Source organism: Pan troglodytes, chromosome 11 (genome assembly GCF_028858775.2).
Source record: "Pan troglodytes isolate AG18354 chromosome 11, NHGRI_mPanTro3-v2.0_pri, whole genome shotgun sequence".
Lineage (NCBI taxonomy): Eukaryota > Metazoa > Chordata > Mammalia > Primates > Hominidae > Pan > Pan troglodytes.
The window spans coordinates 79822662-79850221 of record NC_072409.2 but is presented as its reverse complement, the minus strand read 5'-3'; the positions used below and the strand labels follow the sequence as shown (position 1 = coordinate 79850221).

The following is a 27560-nucleotide window of genomic DNA, read 5'->3' as shown; positions in this document are numbered from 1 at the left end:
GGGCTGCGTGTGTCGTGTCAGGCCGCGGCAGGGAGAGGCCGTCCCCTGGTGGCGCCGGCCGGAACGCCCCTCGTGCCGCGACCGCGCGCCCCTCTGTCCTCGCCGCGCGTCGGCGCAGAGCAGCCACCCGGGGCCCAGCAGGCGCGGGCTTCCCCACGCGCCCCGGGAAGGGACAGCTCGGTGTGGGGTCCGGGAGGCCTGGGCCCCGCGGCCGCATCCGGGGAGCCCTCGGCAGTCGCGGCGCTGCTTCCCAGGGGTGAGCTCTCCGGGAGGCCCACGGGGTGGCCCCGGGCGCCTCCGCCCTCAGCTGTCGCTCCTTATAAGGCGGGGGCCGGGCGGCGCCGGAGGAGGGGCCGCGGCATCAGCCCGGTCCTGGGCTCTGGGGCGGCGCTGGGCCGGGGGAGCGCAGTGCAGCGCAGCCGCGGGGAGCGAGGAGCGCGCGGAGCCGGCCATGGGCAAGTCAGGTGAGCCCGCCCGCTGCGGAATGGTTCGGAACCCCGCGCTCCCGGACCTCGCCGTCTCCCTCGTCCGCCGCAAGCCAGGTCCTGGGGAGTGCGGGAGCCCGGGGTGCGGGTGGAGGGCGCGCGGGCGGAGCGCCCCGGCGCGGTTTCCGGGGAACCCGGGAGGAAGGCGAGCCCGAGGGAGGTCCCCGCCGGAGAGCCGGGGATCGCGCCAAGTTGGGCTTCCCGACCCTGAGGGGCGGCGCGCCGCGGCCCTCCAAGGCGTGGCTTCTGCTTTGTTTCAGGAGGCCAGAGTTAGAGTTGGAAAAGTCACCAAAGTGTGACAACAGCTCTCGCTGCAAAGCAGTTTGCCCCGCTCGGCTGTCCCGAGGACAGCCCTGAGCATCCCCCTCATCCATTTGTTGTTCCTTCTCTCCTGAGCGCCCGCGCCGTGCCGGGCTCCCCCTGTGCTAAGCTCGGTCTGGCTCCCTTTCTCCTGGGGCACCCCATCCTCTCTACTGTGACTGTCGGGATGAACTTTCTGCAGCGCAGCTCTCCTCCTGTCGCTCCCTAACACCTTCCTTCCCATTGTCCTCAGAGTGAAAGGACACACTCCAGTCCTGCCTTCGGGCCCCTGGGAGTGGGTCCCCAGCCCTTACCTCCGCCCTACAGTAGAGCTGTCCAGAAGCTGGTGCACAGGTCCCTTCCCCTAGGTTTCCTTGCCGGGCCTTCACCACCCCCACTCTCAGCCTGAAAATCTCCCCATCCCTCTAGGCTCAGCTCCTGGGCTGGAGCCCATCTGTGATTCCCCCCGGGAGGGAGCGCCCAACCTGGTGTTTTCCTCGCTGCAGCCCTTCCTGTAGTGGGCCGGGGACAAGAGTTCAGCCATAGACCTGCTTCCCACCGGGTCCTCACCCCTGGCTGCCAGGGGCCGTGTTTATCTCAGCATTGCTTCTGCCTCACAGGAGGCTCTTAGAGAACAGCTGTTGAACAGGATTCAGAAGTCCTGCTTCATCCGGATTGTCCACCTCAGATGAGTAAGGCTAGGTCCCTTCTAGGATCTGTCCTCCAAGATGTGGACTCAGGAGATGCCAGCGCTGGGCGCAAGTGGCTTTCCCTGGCCTTGGTCCTAACCAGCCTTCCTAGGCTGTAGAGGCAGGTCTGGCTTTCAGCCCTGGCCCAGCCAATCACTGGCTGTGTGATACTGAGCAAGCCTCCTTCCCTCTGTTCCTCCCTGTCTGTACAATGAGGGTGGCCGTATGAGCCCTGGGGTTCTTCACAGTATGGAAAGGTGATATAATGGGTTGCCATTTAGTTAACAGGATGACAGATGGTGATGGAGCAAAAGTATGGCAGATGAGAGCGAGTCTTTCGAGATATCTGCTTGGGAAATCAACTCCTTTCTCTGTAGATTTAGGAGAAAATCCACAAATTCCCTTAGGCTACTTTTTTTTTTCTTTCTTTCTGAGACGTGGTCTCGTTCTGTTGCCCAGGCTGGAGTGCAGTGGTGCGATCTCGGCTCACTGCAACCTCCGCCTCCCAGGTTCAAGTGATTCTCCTGCCTCAGCCTCCTGAGTAGCTGGGATTACAGGTGTGCGCCACCACGCCCAGCTAACTTTTGTATTTTTAGTAGAGACAGGGTTTCACCGTGTTGGTCAGGCTGGTCTTGAACTCCTGACCTCATGATCTGCCTGCCTCAGCCTCCCAAAGTGCTAGGATTACAGGTGCGCCCAGCCTAGGCTACACCTTAATCAGTTGTTTCTGGCATCTTATGTAAGGCACGGTTTTCCAGAACTGCTCATATTCAGCTGTGTGCCGATTCTTCTGTCTGTTCGCCCCTTCCTCCTTCCCTCCCTTGCAGTGTCTAGCCGCTCTGTATCAAGCTGTGGACCCAGTGCTGGGGCGTGCATCCACTTGGATGGTGAAAGGAATACATAAAGCTATGTAGGGGATAGACAGGCACTATCTGGCTCGAGTAAGAGGTGGAAAATGATCCAAACCACAAGACAGGTGCTGGTGAAGGGTGGTGGGAGCTCAAGGTGAGGAGACTGCTCCACGTGGGAGCCGATGAGGGTTCCTGGAGGAGATGGTCAAATCCCAGAGGGTCTTGGGAATTTAGACTTCATCTTATGGAACCTGGGGTGCCATGGAAAGGCACTGATCTGAAAGCAGTGTAACTAGAGCGTTGCCAGGGTGTAGGGTAGATCGGATGGATGGAGAGAAGGTGGAGGGAGGATGGGGGAGACTGCCGCAGTCACAAACAGGAGATGACAGAGGCATCCAGGGCAGGGTGGAGGCTGGAGAGGAGGATGGGATGGATTTGTGAGATGGTGGCCTTGGGCAGACTTGGTGACAACTTATTGTGAAGCAGAGGGAAGGGTCAGAGGCCTGCACGATGGGATGATGGCTTCCATGCCTGGAGATGCAGGGTTGGGCAGGTTTCAGAGGAAGATTACTTCTCACTCAGGAGAGGAGGGGGCCAGTGGCAGAAAGCAGGTTAGAACTGGTTGAGTCAGAGGCCACCTCCACCCCTAACACACACACACACACCCAGGGACCTTGCAGAATTCTGACCCAGGCCTTTCTCCCTCATAGTCACGTACATTTAATTTATCTCCCCCACCCCAACCGGAAAACCGAGAGCCCCCAGAATAGTATTAATATCTGGCTCTCCTAGGGTCCCTAAAAGAAAATGACTTTTCTGGGTGACCCTGTGCCCAGTGGTCCTTCAACTCAAGCTCAACCTTGAAGTTCCAGGCCATCAGCCCAGGGCTGCTGTCTGTGTCTATAGGGCAGGTGGCACTCACAGGGGCTCTGTGTGCTTCTGTAAAGACCATCATAAGGAATCTGTCCCTGCCCCTTCTGGGCCTCAGTTTCCTCCTCACTGCACAGGAGCCAGTCTCTTTTTCATCTTTAACCTCAGATACACCCCAGAGCTGCTTGGCATAACAGGCATTATTGTAAAATCATCACACAGCTGGCACAGTTGAAATTCCAGAAGACGCTTGGCCTAGTGATCGAAGACTCCCAGATCCTGCTCCCAGCTGTGGTTTCTCTGCTGGGACTTGGTGTGCAGCAAGTGTGGTGGGGAAGAGAAAGGCAATGACCTTGGGCTCAGTGGAAGCCTCCTGTCCCTAATACTGGTGACACCAATGATTAATCTTCAACTGCATGCCAGGCAAAGAGCTCAGTATTTTCTATGTTACCATATTAGTGACAGCACTGCCAGGCAGTTATTATCAACTCATTCTATAGATTTACAGAGGTTGAGTACCTTGCCCAAGCTCACACACTGACCGGTAAGCAAGCCAATGAATTTGAACTCAGCTCTCTGACTCCCCTACTGTGTCCTGTCCTCTCTCCCACACTGACCACTTGCCCTGACACCCTGCTCCCTGCCAGCCTGAACTCTAGGCCACTGGGGACTTCCACACACCCTCTCATCAGCTCTAAGAATATTAGTGTCCCTCCATCCACCTAGCACCAGAGGAAATCAGAGCAGAGAGGCCTTTAGGGACCAACGAGCCCAGGAGTTTTCTACTGAGTGGGACCCTCAGGCCTCTGCAGGGAGAAGCTGTGTGGGCCAGGCCAACCCCAGCAGTTTCATTTTCATCTGTTGCTTTTATTGAAGGTTTCCTTCAAAGGAAGGGTTTCCCTGCTTTGAAGATATTATGAAAACCACAGATGTCATCCTTCCTTCACACACAGATGGGAAACCTGGGGCCCAGAGGGGTAGGGATGTGCCTGAGTGACAGTAGGCAGGCAGGGCTGGAAAATGGCTGCCTCCCCTTCAATTACAACCACTGTCTATGGAGAGGGACAGCCTAGGGGAGGCTGATGCTTGGGGGGAGGGGGTGCCTTGTTCCCGTAAGCAATTGAGCAACTCGTCATAGACATCATTCTTGCCATTTGGAAAAGAGGAAGCAATTCGTAAAGTGGAAAGTGTGGGAGATTTGGAGCAGGGGAGGGGGTAAAGGGAGGGGCATTCTTACACCCGGCTCTAATGTGGGCTCTGTGTGGTCTTGGACAATGCGCATGCCCCCCACCATCCAAATGCCCCAGTTTCCTCCTCTGTAATGAAGAGAGGAATCCTGTCCCGCCTTCGCTGTGCTGGAGTGAGAACCTCATTCATTTGTTCACTCACTCATTCACTTAGCAAATATCCAAGCTCAGAGGGACTGAAAAAGGCCATCAAACGTCAATGTAAAGGCAGGGCAGGAGGGGACCTGACCCGGAAGGAGCAGGAACAGGTTCTTCTAAAGCCAAAGCCCAAAAGGTTTCTGTCCCTGTCCGATGGTAATAATAATCATTACAGTTGGCATTTAATACCTGTTCATTATATTCCAGAACAGTTCGAAAGCATTTACATAGATTAATTCATTTAACTCTCACTGCAGCCTTGTGAGGTAGATACTGCTGTTCTCATTTTATGTATGGGGAAAGGAGGTACAGAGTGTTGAAGCAACGTGTCCAAGATCGCATGGCCAGTAAAAGGCAGTGCGGGGATTTGGCTGTTGAAATTCCCGGATCCGGCTTAAAGAGCAGGAGTTACCCAGCTGAAATTCATTCTTTTTTTTTTGTTTCTTAAACTGCCAACTTTTTATTCTTTCTTCCTGATAAACAAGCAAAACCAGCTTTGCCCCGAAGGCAGAACCGGGCTGCTTTCCAGCCTTTTGCCAAGGGGGCAGGGGGGCCTGTTCACAATTCCTGCCCTGGGCCCTGACAGTCACTGGCTCTTTCATGAGGAGCCTGGAGAGGGCAGAGTGAGTCAGGCTGGGCTCAGGGAGGCCTCAGGAGAGGAGGAAGATGCTGAGGGAAGAGCCTGTCTCAGCCAAAAGTTTAAATGGTAGAGGAGGGGCATAGACCTCCTCAGAATCTTTTTTTTCTTTTTCTTTTGAGTCAAGGTCTTGCTCTGTCACGCAGGCTGGAGTGCAGTGGTGCGATCATGGCTCACTGCAGCCTCGATCTCCTGGGCTCAAGCGATCCTCCCATCTCAGTCTCCCGAGTAGCTGGGACCACAGGCGTGGGTCACCACGCATGGCTAATTTTTTTTTTTTTTTTTTGTCCTCCTCAGAATCTCTACAGAGCCTCCAGCGGTAGAGGCCTGGCCTCCAGAAGGAACTTCGAGAACCCAGTGTAGCCCCACCTAGGACACCTCTACCCTCCACCCCAGCAGAGACAGCCCAGCCCCTTCCCTCAGCCCTGGGGAGCCAGGCCCAGGGCTTTTAGCAGCTCTGACCTTTATTTTAAGTCCCAAGTCTGGCCCCCTGGTAACCTGCACTCTGCAGTCCCTGATATCCCCCTGGGGTCCCTCAGCCAGGTATGCTGGAAAAGGGCTTGGCACAGAGGAGGCTCTTGAGAAGCCTTCGTTCTTCTCTTCTCTTCCTTCCTCTCCTTTGTTCACTTCAGAGATCTGAAGTCAGCTGCCACCCCTGTCTATTTTCTTCTACTGCTTTCCTCAGCTGTCCTCGAGCCTGATCCCCCTTCCAGGCCTCCTCAGTCACCCGCTGTCTCTTTCCATCATTCCCTTTGTCGCCTGTGCCCCTGAAGAGGGGTGGGGGCTTAGGACAGGGCTTTGCATAGGATCTGGACTAGTTGTGGGAATTTGGGCAGGTAACTTCCCTTCTCAAGCCTCAGTTTCCTAATTCAAAAAGAAAAAACATGGGTAAGGTCATGGCAGCTCCCACAGAAGATGGCGAGAAATAAGATCATGCGTAGGCCCAGCACATGGCCAGAGCAGGAGAAAGCAGGCCCGGGATGGGTGAGCCTGCGTCTTCCTCATTCCTCAGGGTTGGCACTCTGAGGCCGTGTGGACTTTCCAGCCTCAGTTTACCCTCCTACAAAATAAGGACGTCATCCCTGCCCTTCCCCCATCGTAGGGTGGCTGGGAGGGCTCTCCCTGCCTAACTGGGAGATGGACGACTTTTCTTTGACTTTTTCTTCCTCCTCTTTATCTGCATTCTTGGGTTTTTCTCGGTGAGGGTAGGGTGTGCTTCTTGCTAGGTGTGGCAGCTACTGATAACTTTGCCTCCCTGGGGCAGGCCCTCTCAGAGGAGCCACCTGGGCTAGGACTGGCTGCCTGGTGGGAGGGGACTCCTGGGGCTGCCCAAGGTGTGGTTGTGGGGCCCTTATGCCTCCCAGCCAGGAGTGGGGAGAGAGGACTCCCCGACCACCGATTACCAGAAAGACCTCCTGGCCCCTTCCAGAGAACCCTGGCTCAGGAGCCTGGCGTTGGCGGACACAGTGCCTAGCTGCAGCTTCTGGGCATTGAGCTTTGCTTGGACACAGGAACTTTCACTTTTGTTTCTTTTTACTTCCCATATTCTGGGAGTGCAGTGACCTAGTTTTTAGCGGCCTTTTACGTCCCTCTCTGCCGAGGAGACTTGAGGGCCTCCAGCACTATGGGATTCAGTGCAAACTGACTCCAGCACTCAGGCTGCCTTTAAACTGGCTTCCCCTTAGCAAGCCACCTACTCCTCTGTCTCCCCCTCCTCTTCAGAGCCCCAGGATACACGTGGTCCCTTCATCCTGGCTCTTTCTGTGCTGTTGCCTCCTCCATTCATGCTTCCTGAGCCAGGAACACCTCCTCCAGGGAGTCCTCCTTTCCTGACGCATTTGTGGTCACCACTGCACGTGCCACTCAGCCTCATGCATCTCCCGTGGTGTTCCACGAGACCCACCGTGGCCTGTCTGGGACATGGGAGCTAGAAGGGACTTTAGGATGGGCCTGGACAACCCTGCCACTCAGATGGGGACCCCCGTCACCTTTGCGGTGTCACCTATACGGGCCCTTTCCTGCACACTCACACTCGTTCTGATCAGCGTCTCCTGAGAGAAGCTTGTTTGGGAAACTCCTGCACGTCTTGGGTCAGTTGTTCATCTTGTCTCCTCTCACTCCTACCCCAGCAGGACCTTATGGGATCTCAGGATTGGAAGGGACTTGAAGGTCCTCTGACTCAGGCCTGAGTCCCTCCAAGAGGGACTCACCTGCCTGAATTCCTTCGGTGGTAGAGAGCTCACTACCTTGTGAGGTAGCTCCTTTTGGTCACCAGAAAGCTTTGACTAGGAAAGATCTTTCTTAGGCTGAGCTGAAATCTGTCATCCTGCCTTTCTACCCACTGGCCCCAGCTTTCCCCTCTGGGGCCCCAGAATTCATCAGAGGCCTCCACCGTGTCTTCCAGAGGCTGATCCTCTCCAGGCTGAACATCGCCCATCCTTGTACCAATTCCTCATCAGACCCCTCTTCCAGCCTCAACACACCTCAAATCACCACTGCCTCTTGCACAAAGCAGGGACCAGGCTGGGGGAAGCAGCCCATGGCCCAAGAACCCATGGGTTCCTGGAGGCCATGCAACCCAGCTGACCCTTCTTAAACTGGTCAACGAGACCCCCATCTGGGTCCCATGAGTTGCTATGGCCCCTGGCATTTCCCTGTGAGATATTCTTTAAAAGCCTCTCTGACTCCTTATCCCAAATACCACATTAACATGCTAACCCTGAAATCTTTTTGTTTATCATGGTAAAAATGCATAGCATAAAATGTATTATCTTAACCATTTTTAAGTGTACAGTTCTGTAGTGTTAAGTATATTTACATTGCTATGCAACAGAGCTCCACAACTTTTTCATGTTGCAAAACTGAAACTCTATACATGTTAAACAACACCTCTGCCTTTTCTCCTCTCCACTGTAGACCTGAAATCTTTGTTTTTCCTATTGACAAGGGCTTGGTCCGTCTGTTGGCCAGGAAGTCCCGATACTTCAGGTTGTAGCTCTGCCCTCTGCCTTAATGCCTGTCCCCATGATCAGTTTCCACCTCCATGTCTCCCCACCTCTGCCTGTCAACCAAAACCTCACAAATCCTGGGGTTCAGAGCCCCCATATCCCTGCCCTGCCCACATTACTCTGACTGGACCTCACTGGACAGCCTCACTGAGCCCAAGTTCTAGAGCTTGCTCCACGTACTCTTTGTCTAAGCGTCTACTTCCTCCTTCTCAGAAGGCCCACGGACAGCTCCACCATGCAGGTGTGACCTGCAGTTACCTTCACCTTCTGGGTCTGTAGCTCCTGGGTCTGCAGCCCCCAACCCCCCCGAAGGCAAGCCCTGGGTCTTCTTTCCCTCACGTCTCCTCAGAAATTCCATGGGATTTGACTTGGCCCAGGAGACATGGGAGATCTGGCTATGAGAAAAGGGACTAGGACTCCCTGTTGCATCATCTCCTCAGTCTCGGGTGAAAGGCAGCAGAGTAGAAGAAAGGCACCGGTGAAGGTGAGCTGGGGCAGAGGAAGAGAGTGGCACTTCCTTTATGGTTCACACCCTTCCTGCCACTACCCACAGCCAGTCTTTGAGGGACAAGCCTGTGGCCTGATGGGACCAATTCAGCATAAGGGCCCTCTGTGGCCCTCACTCAGAACTCATCCAACTCACCCCCATTTCCAGAGAAAGGAACTCCCAGATTCCTGAGTATGGTGCTCAGTGTCTTCATCATAGCCTGGCTGGCTAGCCCCTGTTCAGATATTTCTGGGGCCTCATATTGGGAGTTGCCTCCTTCCTGATCCCATGTTAGGTTAATCTCCAAGTTCCTTTTGCACCTGTGCTTACCTGCATCTTGGCACCTATCACATGGCTAGTGTCTGTTTACAAGGCTGCCTCCCTTCCGTATGGGAGCTCTTTGAGAGCAACACATGGCTGACTTGTCTCTGGACCCTTAGCACACAATATGGGACATGGCACAGGGGAAGCACTCAGAGAGCAGATGAACAGTTAAATGGAGGATAGATGGATGGACCTTGGATGAATGGTAGATGTATGGATGAATGATGCTGGATGGATGAGTAATGTTAGATGGATGACAATGTTGCATGGATAGATGTATGGAAGATATTAGGTGGATGGGTGGGTAGATGGAGGGAGGATGTTGGATGGATGGATAGATGATGTTGGATGAATGGTGGATGGATAGATGAATGGAAGATATTGGATGGATGGATGGTTCGAGGATGTTGGATGGATGGATGGATGGGGATCATTTCAGATCCAAATTGGTATGGCTTCTGTTCACTATTGATCTTGCTTGCTTTTGGCTTCACCTACTTATTCTCTCCCTAACCACAGCCTCCTTGACTTTGCCCTTTCTGAGATCATGACCTAATTGGGCATGGGCTTCACCTTTTCCCCCACTGCAGCCCTGGGCCTGCTGATCATACCACTCACCCTCCCACCAACTCCACTTTCTTTGCTACACTCTTCTCCTATTCTGCATCTTAGTCCATTTTCTGCTGCTATAAATTACACTGGGTAATTTATTAAAAAACAGTTTATTTGGCTCACAGTTCTGGAGGCTGGGAAGTCCAAGAGCATGGCATTGGCATCTGGCGAGGCCCTCGTGCTGCATTATCCCATGGAAGAGCAGAAGGGCAAGTAAGCACTCAAGACAGGGAGAAGATCAGCCCAAACTCATACTTTTACCAGGAGCCCAGTCCTGTGATAATGCCCTCTAATCACCTCTTAAAAATCTCACTCCTCCGCATGGTTACATTGACAATTAAATTTTAGCATGAGTTTTGGAGGGGACATTCAAACCAAAGCATTCTGCCCCTGGCTCCCCAAAACTCATGTCTTCCCCACTTACAAAATATATTCACTCCATCCCAATAGCCCCAAGTCTTAACTTGTTCCAGCACCAACTCAAAGTCCAAAGTCTCATCTAAATTAGATACAGGTGAGAGTCAAGGCACAATTCCCCCAGAGACCTATTCCTTCAGCTGTGAGCCTGTGAAATCAAAAGAAGTTATCTACTCCAAAATACATTGGTGGGACAGGCATAGGATAGATACTCTCATTCCAAAAGGGAGAAGTAGGAAAGAAAGTAACCAGTCCCAAGTAAGTGCACAACCCAGTAGGGAAAACATTCAATCTTAAGGCTGGAGAATAATCCTCTTTGATTCCCTCTCCTGCCTCCTGGGCATGCTGAGTGGGAGTTGGACCCCAGGGCCTCAGGCAGCCCCACCCCCATGGCTTAGGGCTGTCCGGCTTCCTCTCTCTCGGGTGGAAGCCTCGTGCTTGCAGCCTTCCCAGGCGGGCGTTACATGCTGGTAGCTCCACAGTTCTGGGGTCTTGGGGCGGCTGCACTTCTACAGCTCCATTAGGCACTGTCCTAGTGGGGACTCTGCAGTGGCTCTGCCCCTGCAGTAGGTTTCTGTGTGGGTCCCCAGGTTGTCTGATTAGATGGCACCCACCCACGTTGAGAGTAGATCTTCCCCACTCAGACTCACACACCAGTCTCCTCTGGAAACACCCTCACAGACACACCCCAAAATAATGCTTTACCAATTCTCGAGGTATTCCTTAATTCAGTCAAGTCAGCACCTAAAACTCGCCCTCACACTCTGCTTCCCCGGGGCTGTCCTTCCCTCGTCTCTTTGTCTGTCTCTCTGTCTCCTTGGCTACACCCACCCAGCATAGGTGCCCTCCTCCCCAGCCAGGAGGCCTCTTTCTGGACTCCCAGCTCTGGCCCATTCCAGACCCCTCTGCTCTCCCTAGGTCCAGCCTGAGATACCCGGTCTCCTTCAGATATTTTACTTCCAAAGTCCTATTGCTGACTGTCCAGGTCCCCAAATCTGCTCTGTGTTTCTGTGCATCCTTCACTCAGCAGCCAGCAAGGTCTTTGAGAAACACATGGAGCTCACTGCCCTGCTCCCTTTCAGTGGCTTCCCATTGCCTTGGATAAAGACCCAAATGCCTAACAGGGCCCATAAGGCCCCACATGATCCACGGGCTTTAGATGTGCAGAGATGTGGAGCGCGATGCCAGGTAGGGTGAGCAGTGGCGTGGAGCAGGGCCACTTGGCTGGGGTGCCAGGTGTTGGAGGGGAGCAGCAGCCTGTCCACATGGCCTAAGGTTTGAGCTGGGTGTTGCTTTCAGCATGCCATTATACTTTTGATGAGTGTTTTCTCTGCACTGAGCCATTCTCCATTTTGCAATCATTCCAGCTTCCAAACAGTTTCATAATGAGGTCCTGAAGGCCCACAATGAGTACCGGCAGAAGCACGGCGTCCCCCCACTGAAGCTCTGCAAGAAGCTCAACCGGGAGGCTCAACAGTGAGTCCCCTAGCACATCCGGGTAACTTGGCCCTTCATGTGCTGCTACTGCAGTCACAAAGGGGCTCTGTGGCCAGGCACGATGGCTCACACCTGTAATTTCAGCACTTTCAGAGGCCAAGGCGGGCGGATCACCTGAGGTCAGGAGTTCAAGACTGGCCTGGCCAATATGGTGAAACCTTGTCTCCACTAAAAATACAAAAATTAGCCATGTGTGGTGGCATGGGCCTGTAGTCCCAGCTACTCGAGAGGCTGAGGCAGGAGAATTGCTTGAACCCGGGAGGTGGAGGTTGCAGTGAACCAAGATTGCGCCACTGCACTCCAGCCTGGGTGACAGAGTGAGACAACATCTCAAAAAAAAAAACGTTGGGGGGCCCTGCATGGTTTTGGGGACCGGGTTTTGGGATCAGATATAACCACACTTGAATAACCACTCTCTCACTCACCTGGGCAGGTCCTTTTAGTTCCCCTGAGCCTCGACTTGTTCCTCTGTGGAATGGGACTGCTGGGAGGCTCAGAAATCATGCAAGAGTGGTGCTCCTCTGTGAGCCCGGGGCAGGGAAGGAAGCTCAGCCACACTAGCTTGGAGCACATACTTTGGGGGTTCCCTGAACTGCACCTGCTCTGAGGAGGCGCTGTGAACTCTGCAGGTATTCTGAGGCCCTGGCCAGCACGAGGATCCTGAAGCACAGCCCGGAGTCCAGCCGTGGCCAGTGTGGGGAGAACCTTGCATGGGCATCCTATGATCAGACAGGTGGGTCGCATTTTCAGCTCCTCTCCTCTCTGCGGGAGCTGGAAGAAGGACAAGTCCTCCTGAAATGCCTCCTGGCCCCAGCACCCTCGTGGTGTAGCCACAGGCCCAGGAAAGGAAAGAAAAACCAGAGCTCTCTGAATCTGCTCCCAGGCTGACTTCAGTTCACCACAAGGTCTCTGATGGCTGGCTCAGTGCCAGGCCTGTGCTGGGTGCCAGGGACACAGAGATGAGTCAGACTGACCAGGCCCCCACTTTCGGAGAAGCTCCCAGGCCGAGGAGTGGGGGCTGGGGAGACAGACCGCTTTTGTACAGCATCTCAGCCTGATTCTGTGTCCACCAGAGCATCCCCAGCTACTGAGAAATGTTATTTTCTTCCCGAGAAATGTTACTTTCTTACCGTACTGGTGATACACTACCAGTAGTGCTGGTGTATTACTTTTATAATAGGAGAAAAGCAATAGAGCTTTTTCCATTTTGGAAAAAAAAAAAATAATGGAAAAGACAATGTCTCCATGCAAGGTCTCAATCTGGAATGATCCCACCACGCTGCCCAGACATTCTTGAGCTTCCTGGCCCTCTGGCCCTGACAGCCCTGATGTGGCTTTTTAGGAAGAATATTGGAGAGCTGTCTGGATCTCTGAAGCTTTCTCCAAACACCAGTGGGAGAATGACTCACTCCCTCCCCAGCCTCACATTCCTGGGAGATCCCCCGAATCCTCTTGGTTTCCCCAGCACAGCCTAAGCCAGGGCTCCTGTGCAACGTGGTCCTTGGCACCCCCACTGGGAGGCATGTGTGAACTCCTGGGGAACCCCCTACCCACCCCTCCCTCCAAGGCCTTGCCCTCACCCTGCAGGCTCCTTCCCAAGTCCAGGCTGTGGCCCTCGATGGGCCCCGGGAGAAGGGCATAGGTTCAGGAGACATGGTCCATTCCAGCCTCGCACAGCCTCTCTCGGGAGCCTTGAGCAGGTCCCTCCCTCCTCTGCCCCCAGTTTCCCATCTCTACAGAGAGGGGGTTGGGTAGGTGGTCTCTGAGACAGTGCTTCCCTACTCTGGTCGCACATTGGAATCTATTGTGGAGCTTTAAAAAAATACCAGGCTGGGCACAGTGGCTCACGCCTGCAATCCCAGCACTTTGGGAGGCCGAGGTGAGTGGATCACCTGAGGTCAGGAGTTTGAGACCAGCATGACCAACATGGAGAAACCCCATCTGTACTAAAAATAGAAAAATTAGCCAGGCATGGTGGCACATGCCTGTGATCCCAGCTACTCGGGAGGCTGAGGCAGGAGAATCGCTTGAACCTGGGAGGCGGAGGTTGCCATGAGCTGAGATCGCGCCATCGCACTGCAGCTTGGGCGACAAGAGCGAAACTCCGTCTCAGAAAACAAAACAAACCAAACAAACAAACAAAAAATGCCTGAGTCTCTTCCAGAGACAGACACAGTTGGTCTGAGGAAGGACCCAGGCATTAGTATTTGTTAAATGCTCTCCAGGCGAGGCTGATGTGTGGAACATGGATCAGCAGTAGCATCTGGGAGCAGAAATGCAGAATCCTAGGTCCCTCTGTAGACCTACTGAATCAGAATCTGCCCAGTAACAAGATTCTTGCACACATTTGAGACTGACTGCTCTGAGGTCCCCGCTCCTGGCTCTGGCCCGGAGAGCAGCAGCTCCCAGGGAAACGCCTGCCCATATCAACACCTGTGGGGACAGTGGATGCCCCAGGTGAGGTCCCTCCTGCCCACAGTGGAGATCCATGGCTTACCAGCCTGATTGTCTTTCCAAATATGGATGTTTCAAGAGCTGCAAATGGGGTGAGATGACAGTATAGTCTCCTAGAAACTCGGAGCATCATCAGAAGGCCCTTGCAGTACATTGCATTCAACCTTTTCATTGTACAGAGGCCCAGAGAGGGAAGGCTTTGCCCAGGATTACACAGCAAGTCAGTGTGTATGGGTGAGGGGGGATAGGTGCAGATTCCCTGACCCCAGGCCAGTGCTCTTCCCAGCCCCACAGAAGACCCACTCTTCAGCCTGGCCATGCTCATGGGCAAGAGTCCCTGAGTCTGCAAAGCAGCGTCCAGGATGCGTCAGCTGACTGGGGCTTTCTCAGATGTCTAATTGCCGCATTGGTGGCTTGGGGCTGATGGGAGAAAATGCAGGGAATAGGGAGTGGGTGGATTTTGTGGCTGAGTTTTAGAACAATGTCATTTCCACACAGGAAAGGAGGTGGCTGATAGATGGTACAGTGAAATCAAGAACTATAACTTCCAGCAGCCTGGCTTCACCTCGGGGACTGGTGAGTGGCAGGGTCTCACCAGTGGCCTGGCCCTGGGCAGCAATGCAGGTTGGGTGTCTGACTTCAGGGAGGAACTAGCCCTCTAAAAAAATCAATCCTTTCCTTCCTGTTTAATCTCTTCCATATTTCTCTGGCTTGACCTTGACCACAGACCAAAGCTCTCCTTTCCGCATTACATCCCCAGCTTCCCCATGCTACATGCTCTGCTCCCTCTGAGAGCCATCAGCTGCTGAATCCTACCCCACCAGCTCAGAGCTCTTCCCATTCATGAAGTGTGTCATAGGAGACTGGATTTCCAAAGCTGCTTGGAGCTTCATTCCTGAACTGGTCACCCTGTGTCTAGTCTTGTTTTCTGCAATCCATCCTGCTCTCCAGCAGCCTCAATACTTCTAAAATTGTCCCTGCCCCTGGTGCTCTCCTGATTCAACTGCCATGGCTCCCTGGGGCCATCAGGAGAAGCCTCAAGCTGCTGGCACTCCTCCTTCCACACCCCACACCCTTCCCCACCCTTGCGGCCTCCCTGGCTTTCTCCCTTCCCCTTTCTGCACTAGTTTGCAGTTCAGGAGCTTGGGGTGCAGAGAACCTGGATCTAGTCTTAGCTCTGGCACCCTTTGCTGTGTGGACTTGAGTCAATTCCTGTCCCCTCTTCCCAGGGGAGAGGGAGAAGGTGGCTTCTAAGGGATATCCTGAGAGCTGGTGACTCAAGTGCAGGGAGGAACCTTCTGTGGGTCCATGTTCCCTTCTCAAAGGCTTCCCTTGACGAAAGTTCCGGGTGGCCGCCCTGTGCCCCGGGGTCCCTCTGGGTGGCCGCCCTGTGCCCCGGGGTCCCTCTGGGCAGCCGCCCTGTGCCCTGGACTCCCCCTGCCTTTTGCTGGGCTCACCAGGCTCCTTGTCTTTCCTCAAAACCGACTGAGGCGTCTGGGGCCCAGGATGGTGTTAGAAGTGGGTGGGAGTTTCTCTGACCAGAAGGCGCCAGGAAAACAGAAAAAGGGACTCTCTGCCCACCTCGTTCCTCCTACCCCACCTGTTCCACCCACAAGTAGAGCCTTGCGGCCTTCCACCCTCTAGAGGGGTGCTCCAGAAGCAGGAAGTGACACGTTCTCAGCGCCAGTCACCGTTTCCTGTGGTTTGCTGCCCGCCCTTCTGGGTGGGGGTTTCTGCAACCATGTTGCATTGCATTGTTCCTGGGACTCTGGGGCAGAGGCAGAAGCATCTGCTGAGGCATTCCTCCTCTCCACTAACCCCTGCAGGACTCCAGGCCGGGCTGGCAGGGCTTTGAGTGTGAATAGGTGATTCTGGGGCAAGGGTACCTAAGGGTGTGGAGAGGGAGCAGTAACAAGCTCCTGCTATTGATTAAGGATGTGTAGGCAGGACCTTGTCTTCTTTTAATAGAGATGGTGTCCAGAAGACTTCTTATTTCATAGCTTCTGGATTTGCTTTTCCCAAGAGCAAGATTCTTCAGCAATCGGACATGTGTCCAAGCAAGTTATTAACTAGCACTCTGCGTGTGTGTGTGTGCGCACCACGTGGTAATTAGAAAGTGCCTCCATGGGCTGGATGCGGTGGCTTACATCTGTAATCCTAGCACTTTGGGAGGCCAAGGCGGGTGGATCACCTGAGGTCAGGAGTTCAAGATTAGCCTGGCCAACATGGTGAAACCCCGTCTCTACTAAAAATACAAAAATTAGCTGGGCATGGTGGTGCATGCCTGTAATCCCAGCTACTCGGGAGGCTGAGGCAGGAGAATCACTTGAATCCAGGAGGTGGAGGTTGCAGTGAGCCAAGATCATGCCTTTGCACTCCAGCCTGGGCGATAAGAGCAAAACTCTGTCTCAAAAAAAAAAAAAAAAAAAAAAAAAAAAGGTGCCTCCACTGCCACGTAAGCATCAGGATACCATTTGAAAGTAGGGTTTGGCCAGGCGCAGTAGCTCATGCCTGTCATCTCAAAACTTTGGGAGGCCAAGGCAGGCAAATCACTTGAGGTCAAGAGCAAGACAGGCCTGGCCAACATGGTGAAATCCTGTCTCTACTGAAAATGCAAAAAAAAAAAAAAGCCAGGTGTGGTGACAGGTGTCTGTAATCCCAGCTACTCAGGAGGCTGAGGCAGGAGAATCACTTGAACCTGGGAGGCAGAGGTTGCCGTGAGCGGAGATCGCCCACTCCAGCCTGGGCAACAAGGGCAAGACTCTGTCTCAAAAAAAAAAAAAAAAAAAAAAAGAAAGTAGGGCTTTATTCTACCCATTTTGAAGAGGAAGAAACTGAGGCCTAGAAAAGGGAAGCAGCCTTTCTCATGCCTTCCGTCCCTGATCTGATGCTTTTTCCAGCACTCCCACTCCAAAACAGGAATCTCACAAGAGTCAGAGCCCAACTTTCCATGATCACTGACTACTCGTTTCACTCATTGCCCTACTGTCCCCACCCCTAAAGAGGAAAATCCCAGAGCGGCCAGCCCTTGTGCTGTTCCAGATACCAACAGGCAGTGCCTGGGGGCAGCCAGAGCCTGATCCTAAGACAGGAGTGAGATTTTGGGTGGTGTCATAATGGGGGCTTGCAGGACCCTTAAAGATCTTCATGCCCATCCTGCCTCAGCCTCCCCCAGACCCTGTCTGCAACTCCTCCTTGCTGCATCTCTGTTCATGGATTCCCTGACCTGAGTCCTTGTTGTAGGTGAAAGAGCCTTTGAAATACCCTTTGGCCAGGTGCGGTGGCTCACACCTGTAATCCCTGTACTTTGTGAAGCCGAGGCAAGCAGATCACTTGAGGTCAGGAGTTCAAGATCAGCCTGGCCAACATGGTGAAACCCCGTCTCTACTAAAAATACAAAAATTAGCCGGGTGTGGTGATGCGTGTCTGTAATCTCAGCTGCTCGGGATGCTAAGCCACAAGAACTGCTTGAACCCTGGAGGCGGAGGTTGTGGTGAGCCAAGATCTCGCCACTGCACTCCAGCCTGGGTGACAGAGGAGTGAGACTGTCTCCAAAACAAACAAACAAACAAAAAAAAAATAGAAAGAAATACCCTATAATCCATCCCCACCCCCAGCCCCACCCAGGCCAGGCCAGCATCTTGTGATGAAGGATGCTGGTCAGTCACCACTGTGTGCTGAGTGAAGAGAAATAATGTCTTATCATATAATATATTTTATATATATATATATGTTCCCCCCCTTTGAGACCGAGTCTCACTCCGTTGCCCCGGCTGAGTGCAGTGGCACAATCTCAGCTCACTGCAACCTCCACCTTCCAGGTTCACGCGATTCTCCCACCTTAGCCTCCTGATGAATAATATTTTTATATGATATGAACACTGAGAGCTATCGAAGGTGAAAAGTTTTCTTTCCAGCCCTGACCCCTAGCACTTTCCTGCCCAAGAGACAACCAGAGATACCAATTTCCTGTGAATCATTCTGGAGTTATCCTGTGCTTACACCAGCATGTGTGTATAGACGTTCTTTTTTCCCTTTTCCGCACGCTGGTGTCAGAGCGTATGACCTGTTTTATGCTTGTCAGAGATTGTGCCACAGCATACAAATAGTGCTCGCTCATTCTTTCTTACCTCTGCACATTATTCCCTTGCGAGGATATACTGTGACATATTTGGTGTGTTTTTCAAAGATATATTCTAGGGAGTTTGATTCACCGCAGGAAAGAGGATGTCATTCCTTTAGGAAAAAGAAAAAGGAATCTTCGCTAGTGGACTAGAGTTAGAAACCAGTGTGTATTTGATGGTTGCTAAGGAAGTTGTGTCATTTAATTCATCTCTGAATACCCACAGCTTAATTCCCTCTGTGCAGACAGAAACCTCCCCCGCGAGAAGAAAGATTGCTCAGCCTCATCAGCTTGGAAAAGGCTGCCACAGGCACTCGTGCTGCTCATGTGCACTTTGTGTCTAATTATTTTCTTGGCAACCAGTGGATAAATGGCAGCTTCTTCCTTTTCTGGGAGACAGAGAGTGGGAGGGTCGATGGCCCAAGCATGTGGTCTCCTGTGAGAGCAGGCTAGTGTGAGAAAGGACTTGAGCCTTTGGAAACGGCCTGTAGAAGTAGGGACACCAGGCTGCCGAGAGCCTGGAGCTGTGACCCAAACGTATTAAGAACCAAGGGCAAATAGGCAAGCAGTCTTTATCCTCTATTCTGGGTGGAAACCAGAGTTTATTAAACAGCAGTTAATACAAGTTTAAAGATAGTGGCAAATATGCATAATTGTACTTAGGGTTTGTTTTCTTTTCATTCTTGCTTCAATTGTATCATGTCAACTATATGGATTCATGTTTATATTTGATTATTTTCATAAACAATTTAGTAACTTTCAGTCCTCTGTGAATGTAGACAAAGAAATAAATTATAGCTAAGTTTTAAAATGTTTTAAATGGCTGGGCGTGGTGGCTCATGCCTGTAATCCCAGCACTTTGGGAGGCCAAGGTGGCTGGATCACTTGAGGTCAGGAGTTCGAGACCACCCTGGCCAATATGGTGAACCCTGTCTTTACCAAAAATACAAAAATTAGCTGGATGTGGTGGCATGCATCTGTAATCCCAGCTACTCAGGAGGCTGAGGCAGGAGAATCACTTGAACCCAGGAGGCGGAGGTTTCAGTGACATGAGATCGTGCCACTGCACTCCAGGCTGGGCAACAGAGTGAGACTGTCTCAAAAAAAAAAGTTTTAAATGGAGTTTAACTACAGGAGAAAAAATAGAATTTAATCTACAAACATTTATTTCAGTCCTTACCATACACAGGATGCAATGGGAAGGACCGACTTTGTCTCTTCCCTAAAGAACTAGAAGAGTGTGTACACCAGTCTCTTCCTCTCTCTCCCACTTTCTTTTTTTAAGTTTTTAGTAAAATAGGCTTGGTGTGGTGGCTTATTCCTGTAACTCCAGTACTTTGGGAGGCCAAGGCAAGAGGATCCCTTCATCCAGGAGCTCCAGACCAGCCTGGACAATATGGCAAGACCCCATCTCTACAAAAACATTTAAAAACTAGGCTGGGCACGGCAGCTCACGCCTGTAATCCCAGCACTTTGGGAGGCTGAGGTGGGCAGATCACCTGAGGTTGGGAGTTCGAGACCAGCCTGGCCAAGATGGTGAAATCTTATCTCTACTAAAAATACAAAAATTAGCCAGGCATGGTGGCGCATGCCTGTAATCCCAGCTACTTGGGAGGCTGAGGCACAACAATCGCTTGAATCTGGGAGGCGAAGGTTTCAGTAAGCCAAGATTGCACCACTGCACTCCAGCCTGGGTGACAGAGCAAGACTCCATCTCAAAAAATTAAAAAACTAGCTGGGTGTAGTGGCACGTGCCTGTGGTCCTGGTTACAGGAGGCTGAGGTAGGAGGATGGCTTGAGTCAAGGAGGTTGAGGTTGCAGTGAACCATGATTGCACCACGGCACTCCAGCCTGGACAACAGAGTGAAGCCATGTCTAAAAAAAAAAAAAAAAAAAAAAAAATTGTAGTAAAGCACATATAACTGAAAATTTACCATTTTAACCATTTTAGGTATATAGTTCAGTGGGATTAAATACATTTACACTGTTATGCAATCATCACCACCATCCATCTCTAGAATTCTTTTCATCTTCACAGATTAAAACTCAGTACCCCTTAGACCAGGGGACCCCAACTCCTGGGCAGTGGACCTGTATGGGCCCATGGCCTGTTAAGAACTGGGCCGCACAGCAGGAGGTGAGCCTGGGTGAGTAAGATTACTGCCTGAGTTGCACCTCCTGTCAGATCAGCAGTGGCGTTAGATTCTCATAGGAGCATGAACCCTATTATGAATTCCTCATGCAAGGGATCTAGGTTGCGCGCTCCTTATGAAAATCTAATGCCTGATGATCTGAGGTGGAACAGTTTCATCCTGAAACCATCTCCACCCCACCCCACCCCAACCATTGTTCTACTTTTGGTTTTAACTATTCTAGCTACCTCATATAAATGGAATCATACAATATTTGCCCATTTGTGTCTGTCTTATTTCACTTAGCATCATGTTTTCAAGGTTTACCCATATTAGAGCACGTGTCAGAATTCCTTTTTATTTTATTTTATTTTATTTTATTTTATTTTATTTTATTTTATTTGCGACGGAGTCTCACACTGTTGCCCGGGCTGGAGTGCAATGGCGTGATCTTGGCTCACTGTAACCTCTGCCTCCCGGGTTCAAGCAATTCTCCTGCTTCAGCCTCCCGAGTAGCTGGGATTATAGGCACCTGCCATCATGCCCAGCTAATTTTTTTTTTTTTGTATTTTTAATAGAGATGGGGTTTCACTATGTTGGCCAGGCTGGTCTCGAACTCCTGACCTCTTGATCCGCCCACCTTGGCCTCTCAAAGTGCTGAGAATACAGGCATGATCCACCACACCCAGTCTCTTTTTTATTTTTATTTTTTTATTTTTTATTTTTTTGAGATGGAGTCTCATTCTGTCGCCCAGGCTGGAGTGCAGTGGTGTAGTCTTGGCTTACTGCAACCTCCACCTCCCAGGTTCAAGCGACTCTCCTGCCTCAGCCTCCCAAGTAGCTGGGGTTACAGGCACCCACCACCATGCCCAGCTAATTGTTGTATTTTTAGTAGAGACTGGGTTTCACCACATTGGCCCGGCTAGTCTCAAACTCCTGACCCCAGGTGATCCACCTGCCTTAGCTTCCCAAAGTGCTAGGATTACAGGCATGAGCCACTACGCCCGGCCTCAGAATTTCTTTTTAAAGCTGAATAATATCTGTTAAACACACACACACACACGTATATATACACATATATACATATATATATATATATATCTTCCACATTTTGCTTATCCTTTCATTTGTTGATGGACACTTGGGCTGTGTGTCTTTGTGGGGTTTTTTTTGTTTTTTGTTTTTTCGAGATGGAGTCTCACTCTGTTACCCAGGCTGGAGTGCAATGGCACAGTCTCGGCTCATTGCAACCTCCGCCTCCCAGGTTCAAGCAATTCTCTTTCCTCAGCCTCCCCAGTAGCTAGGATTACAGGCGTGTGCCACCACACCTGGCTAATTTTTCTATTTTTAGTAGAGACGGGGTTTCATCACATTGGCCAGGGTGGTCTCGAACTCCTGACCTCAAGTGATCCACCCATCTCAACCTCCCAAAGTGCTGGGATTACAGGTGTGAGCCACTGCGCCCGGCTGGGCTATGTGACTTTGGGCCAATCTTTCAACCTCTCTGCTAGGAGCATGGGTGTATAAATATCTGAATCCCTGCTTTCAGTACTTTTGGGTATATACCTAGAAGTGGAATTGCTGAGTCACTGCAATTCTATGTTTAATTTTTTGAGGAACTGCCATACTGTCTTCCAGAGCAGCTGTGCCATTTTACATTCCCATCAGCAGTGCACAAAAGTTCCAGTTTCTCCACTTCCTTGCCAAAACTTGTTATGTTCTATTATTTTTGTTTCTGTTTTTCATAGTAACCATCCTACTGAGTGTGAAGTGGTTGCCCTTTTTCTTTCTTAACCACCGTATGGGAATCTTAGATACTCTGATCATTAATTTCCTCCTCCCTCCCTCCGTTTCTTCCTTTCCTCATCAAATGTTTATTGAGCATCTACTATGTGCCAGGCCCAGTGCTAAACACTAGGTATGTGGTGATCAATAAAACAGATGTGGCACGTGCCCTCACATAGCTTGCCCAATCATAAGCCAGATATTTAGGAGGGAACAATCTCTTCAGTGTTGCTTTAGCAAATGAATGCTATCCTGTGACACAGAAAATAAATGTCTCATTGATCTCTGTAAATGCTAAACCATAAAGATGGAAGGGATGAACATCTGCCTCTACTCCCCAAGAAATAAGAATTTAGGCCAGGCATGGTGGCTCACGCCTGTAGTCCCAACACTTTGGGAGGCTGAGGCAGGCAGATCACTTGAGGTCAGGAGTTTGAGACCAGCCTGACCAACATGGCGAAACCCCATCTCTACTAAAGATACAAAAATTAGCTGGGCGTGATGGTGCTCACCTGTGGTCCCAGCTACTCAGGAGGCTGAGGCATGAGAATCACTTGAACACAGGAGGCAGAGGTTGCAGTGAGCTACGATCGCGCCACTGCACTCCAGCCTAGACAACAGAGAGAGACTCTGTCTCAAAAAAAAAAAAAAAGAATGTATGATCGTTGAGCAAAGAATGCATTACAGCATCAACTCTTTGACTCCCAAATGGGAGGAGATTTGGAAGCTAAGCTATATTCGTAGCTTGAAAGGACAAGCGAGTGAAGGACAGGAAGCCCGAGAAATGGGAGACTGATGCTAAGAGGCCTCAGCAAGACCTAGTGGTGTCTGGAGGGTGGAGCAGTAGCTTGAAAAGGAACTGAGATGTTTGGCTCAGAGCAGAAGGATTTGAACGAGGCTGTAATGTGTCAAAGTCTCAAAAAGCTCAAAACATAGAATGCTGCACTTCTAGTGAAGGCAAAACTGGAGTCCAAGATGGATCTTCTATATTACTTTTATTCATCAGTTCCACTCATTCTTTCAAACGTTTATTTTACACTTTTCATGTGCCAGGCTATGCCAAGGTACTGGGTGTATTTTGGTGATTAAAACAAACTTGGCCTCTGCCCATATGGACACATAGCCTGGTGAAGGAGCCAAACAGTAACCAAGTAATCAAGCAAATGCATCACACAAATGGGAAGAATGGTACATAGGGGAAAAAATGGTGTGGTAAGAATATCTTGGGAGGGAGATGTTCGGTAAATAAAAGGGTGTTTACAGGCTGGGCATGGTGGCTCACACCTGTAATCCCAATACTTGGCTGGGCCAAGGCGAGTGAATCACCTGAGGTCAGGAGTTCAAGACCAGCCTGACCAGTATGGTGAAACCCATCTCTACTAAAAATACAACAATTAGCCGGGCATGGTGGCGTGCACCTGTAATCCCAGCTACTTGGGAGGCTGAGGCAGGAGAATTGCTTGAACATGGGAGGTGGAGGCTGCAGTGAGCTGAGATCACACTACTGTACTCCAGTCTGGGCAATGGTGAGACTCCGTCTCAAAAATAAATAAATAAATAAAAGGGTGTTTGCAAACAACTTCTTTGAACAAATGATATTTAGGCTAAGACCAAGGGATAAGAAGCTGTTGGTCATCAGAAGAGTGTCTTGGCCAGGCATGGTGGATCATACCTGTAATCTCAGCACTTTGGGAAACCGAGGCAATTCTCCTGCCTCAGCCTTCCCGATTAGCTGGGATTACAGGCATGCACCACCATGCCCGGCTAATTTTGTATTTTTAGTAGAGATGGGGTTTCTCTATGTTGGTCAGGCTGGTCTCCAACTCCCAACCTAAGATGATCCGCCCACCTCGGCCTCTCAAAGTGCTGGCATTACAGGCGTGAGGCACGGCGCCCGGCCTTACAAATACTTTTTGAAAAATGATCCGGCAGTGGCGGCATGTGCCTGTGGTCCCAGCTACTCAGGAAGCTGAGGTGGGAGGATCTCCTGAGCCCTGGAGGTGGAAGCTGAAGTAAGCTATGATCATGCCACTGAACTCCATCCAGCCTAGGTGACAGAGATCCTGTCAGAAAGAAGGGAAGAGAAGAGAAAAAGAGAAGAGGAAGGGAAGGAGGGAGAGAAGAAAAAAGAGAAGAAGAAAGAAGGAAAACAGAAGAAAAAAATGTGCAAGGGCTCTGAGGTGGGACATACTCTGGTGTGTTCAAGGAATGGAGAGGAGGCCACTGCACCAAAGGATTCACTTTCATTCTAGGTGCATTGGGGAGCGAGTGAAGGATTGTTAAGCAGGGAAGTAAATAGATATGATTTATATCTCAGAATGGTCACTCTGAATACTAAGTAGAAAATGAGGCTCATGCCTGTAATCTCAACAGTTTGGGAGGCCGAGGTGGGCAGAGCACCTGAGGTCAGGAGTTCAACACCAGCCTGGACAACATGGTGAAACCTTGTCTCTACTAAAAATACAAAAAAAATAGCTGGGCGTGGTGGCATACACCTGTAGTCCCAGCTACTTGGGAGGCTGAGGTGGGAGGATCACTTAAACCAAGGAGGTGGGGGTTGCAGTGAGCTGAGATCATGACACTGCACTCCAGCCTGGGTGACAGGGTAAGACTCGTCTCAAAAAAAAAGAAAAAAGAAAATGATTTTGAGGGGCCAAGGTGGATGCCATAGAACCAGTCAGGAGGCTATTGCAATGGTCCATGTGAGAAAAGTTTGCATTTGGGACCAAGGGTTTGGGAGTGGGTGGACCTGAGATGCATTTTAGAGTTGGATTCTTCAAGACTGAATGCTAGGTTGTTGTGGGGAAAAGGAAGAAGAGGAGGGATGCAGACTCCCCCCGGCAGTGTGCGCATGGAGGTACCATTGATGGAGATGGGAGGACTGGGAGAGGAATAAATCTAGGGGGACAAAAGCTGGGAGTGAGGTTTGGAAAGGTTAAATCTGAGATGCCTGTGAGTCATCCATGTGGAAATGTCCAGTAGTTATGTCTGGAACACAGAGCAGAGATTTGAGCTGGAGAAATAAATTTGGGAGCCAGGGAAAGATGAAATTCCCTAAAGAGAGCTTAGAGGAAAAAGAAAAAAGAGCCCAGGATTGAGCCCTGGGAAGTGCGGGTCCTTCAATATCTATAAGTGAGGGCAAGGAGGCGGAAGAGGAGGCAGTGAGACAGGAGGAATGGCAAGAGACTGTGGCATCCTAGAAACCAAAAGGGGGAGGGGTGCCTTGAAAAGGAGAAGAGTAGGAAGTGTTCCTCAGGTGTCAAGTAAGATGAAGACAAAAGGGGATCACTGGAGAGCTTCAAGATTACAGCTTGGGGACAGGGTTAGACACAGGCAGTAGGCAGTAGAGTGGCATCCTAATTGTTGGGGCCACTGGGCTTTGTCGTGATCTCTGGGAGACTGTTGAAAGGTGGTGAGGTGGGTAAGGTCTGTGTGGCTGATAGAAAGGACCTGCTTTAGAATTCAGGCAGTCTGGCCAGGCACAGTGGCTCACGCCTGTAATCCCAGCACTGGGAGACTGAGGCAGGTGGATCGCCTGAGGTCAGGAGTTCGAGACCATGGTGAAACCTCATCTCTACTAAAAATACAAAATAATTAGCTGGGCGTGGTGGCATGCACCTGTAGTCCCAGCTACTTGGGAGGCTGAGGCAGGAGAATCACTCGAACGCAGGAGGTGGAGGTTGCAGTGAGCCAAGATCACACCACTGCACTCCAGCCTGGGTTACAGAGCGAGACTCCATCTTGGGGGAAAAAAAAGAAGTCAGGCAGTCAGAGTGTTTTCTCTTTCCTTCCCCTGCAGGGGGTCTGTGAAGACCATGCTGACCTGAGCCTGGCAAGATGGTACAGGGGTTCAACAATCCCCTGCCACATCCTTCTTCAGGCTCTGCTAATTCAGCCGTGTCCCTCTCCCTCTGCCCGTTCCCCTACAGGGCACTTCACGGCCATGGTATGGAAGAACACAAAGAAGATGGGCGTGGGGAAGGCGTCCGCAAGTGACGGGTCCTCCTTTGTGGTGGCCAGATACTTCCCAGCGGGGAATGTTGTCAATGAGGGCTTCTTCGAAGAAAACGTCCTGCCGCCAAAGAAGTAACTTGTTAAATGTAATGGGAAGGTGGCAGACTTAAGAACATGGATATGAAGTGCCTACAACCACCAAAACCTGGCTGTGCGTCTGTCCCTGTGGGTGTATGTGCTTGTGTGTGTGATGCATGTGAGCATCTCTGGCACACACACTTGGACATACAGTTCTGTGTGCGCTCATTCTTATTACAGGAGTGAGCAAAGGAAGCATTTACCCCGATGGTTACCTAGACCACGATTATTTGGATTGGGGGGAGGGGGGATCCGTTTTTTTTTAAATTTTTTGTTATTGCTAAGCAAACCTCTTTTGTACTTTTCTTACTTCTAATATCCATCCCTGGACTTTTTGTATTCCAAATGTTTGTGATGCTGAGAAGTGAAGTTCATTTTATGTGATCTTCATGCGTCGTAATCTACTTTTGGTAGATAATTAAGATTATTAAACCCTCATTTAAATGTGACATAAAATACAGCTTTAAGCACATAAATATAAAGCAGCTTCCATCAGGAACATGGAGCAGGCAGGGACTCCATTTTACAGAATTACTGAGATTTCTCAGTTGTAAAACATGATGTCATCCTGCATGCCTCCTGGAATTCTCCAATGGGGTCGCCAAAGAACAAATGGAGAAAAAAAGTTTTACTTCCTTGCATTCTTCTACCTTTAAATAGCAAAGTACCACTACTACCACCACCTCTTGCCCCCTTCCCTCTTTTCTTAAACTTCTGGCATTTCAGAGCTCAGCAGGCTACCCCTGGTTTCTGGAGAGTTGGGCTAGGCCTGAAGCTGCCCCTCCCCCACCTCTGCTAGGCAGCCCAGGCCTGGTCTGGGAGACAGCCCCTCACCCTGCCTGGGCTCTTGGCCAAGCGGCCTTGGATGGATGAAGTCAGAGAGGTGGGGTGAGGGTGAGCTTACTCAGGGCCCCCAGAGGAAGCCCTCAGCCTCTGCCCTCCCCCTACACAGGGCGGGAGCCCAGGCCTGTTCCTGGCAGCTGTGGCTGCAGCTGTGCTCCTGCTCCCTCCTGGAATGTGCGACAAGCCCAAATGTTCCAGGGAGACGGCCTGGGCAGGGGGCTTAGAAATGCTAATATGGTTCTGTGTTTTGCCTGAAACGATACCAGGTTCCCCTGAATAGCAACTTTACAAGGTCCATGTGGGAGGGACCAACCCAGATGCCCTGCTGAGTGTCCCTGAAACCATGGCAGCTCCATCTGTCAAGATGGCAGGGGCCGGAGTGAGGGGGCTGCTGGCTTAACAGCAGGCATCTGGGCAGGCCAGTCCTCAAAGCAGCTCCTGAAGGTCTGTGTTGCACTGTCACCAGTCTCAAGCTATGCCTCTAATTTCACCAGGGATATTGACTAAGAAGACAATAAAATCTTTTTCTTTGTGTAATAACCTCCTCCAATGTGATTCATACCTCATTC

At 51.2% G+C, this 27560-nt stretch overlaps 1 protein-coding gene across 4 annotated transcripts; it reads left to right on the top strand.

Moving 5' to 3' along the window:
* Positions 1–95: 95 nt before the first annotated feature.
* On the top strand, positions 96–27531 carry GLIPR2 (GLI pathogenesis related 2). Of its 4 annotated transcripts, XM_063788603.1 has the most exons (8): positions 96–256; positions 5515–5760; positions 8575–8709; positions 9774–9861; positions 11433–11541; positions 12192–12295; positions 14515–14592; positions 25986–27531. In XM_063788603.1, the coding sequence occupies exons 3-8, from the start codon at positions 8608–8610 to the stop codon at positions 26144–26146; spliced, it is 642 nt and encodes a 213-aa protein (XP_063644673.1). In that variant the 5' UTR covers positions 96–256; positions 5515–5760; positions 8575–8607; the 3' UTR covers positions 26147–27531. The 4 variants fall into 4 exon arrangements, with proteins under 4 accessions (XP_063644673.1, XP_063644672.1, XP_016816350.1 ...); XM_063788602.1 differs by having other exon boundaries at positions 140–256; positions 5515–8709; XM_016960861.3 differs by lacking the exons at positions 96–256; positions 5515–5760; positions 8575–8709; positions 9774–9861 and adding an exon at positions 334–464.
* Positions 27532–27560: the final 29 nt, after the last annotated feature.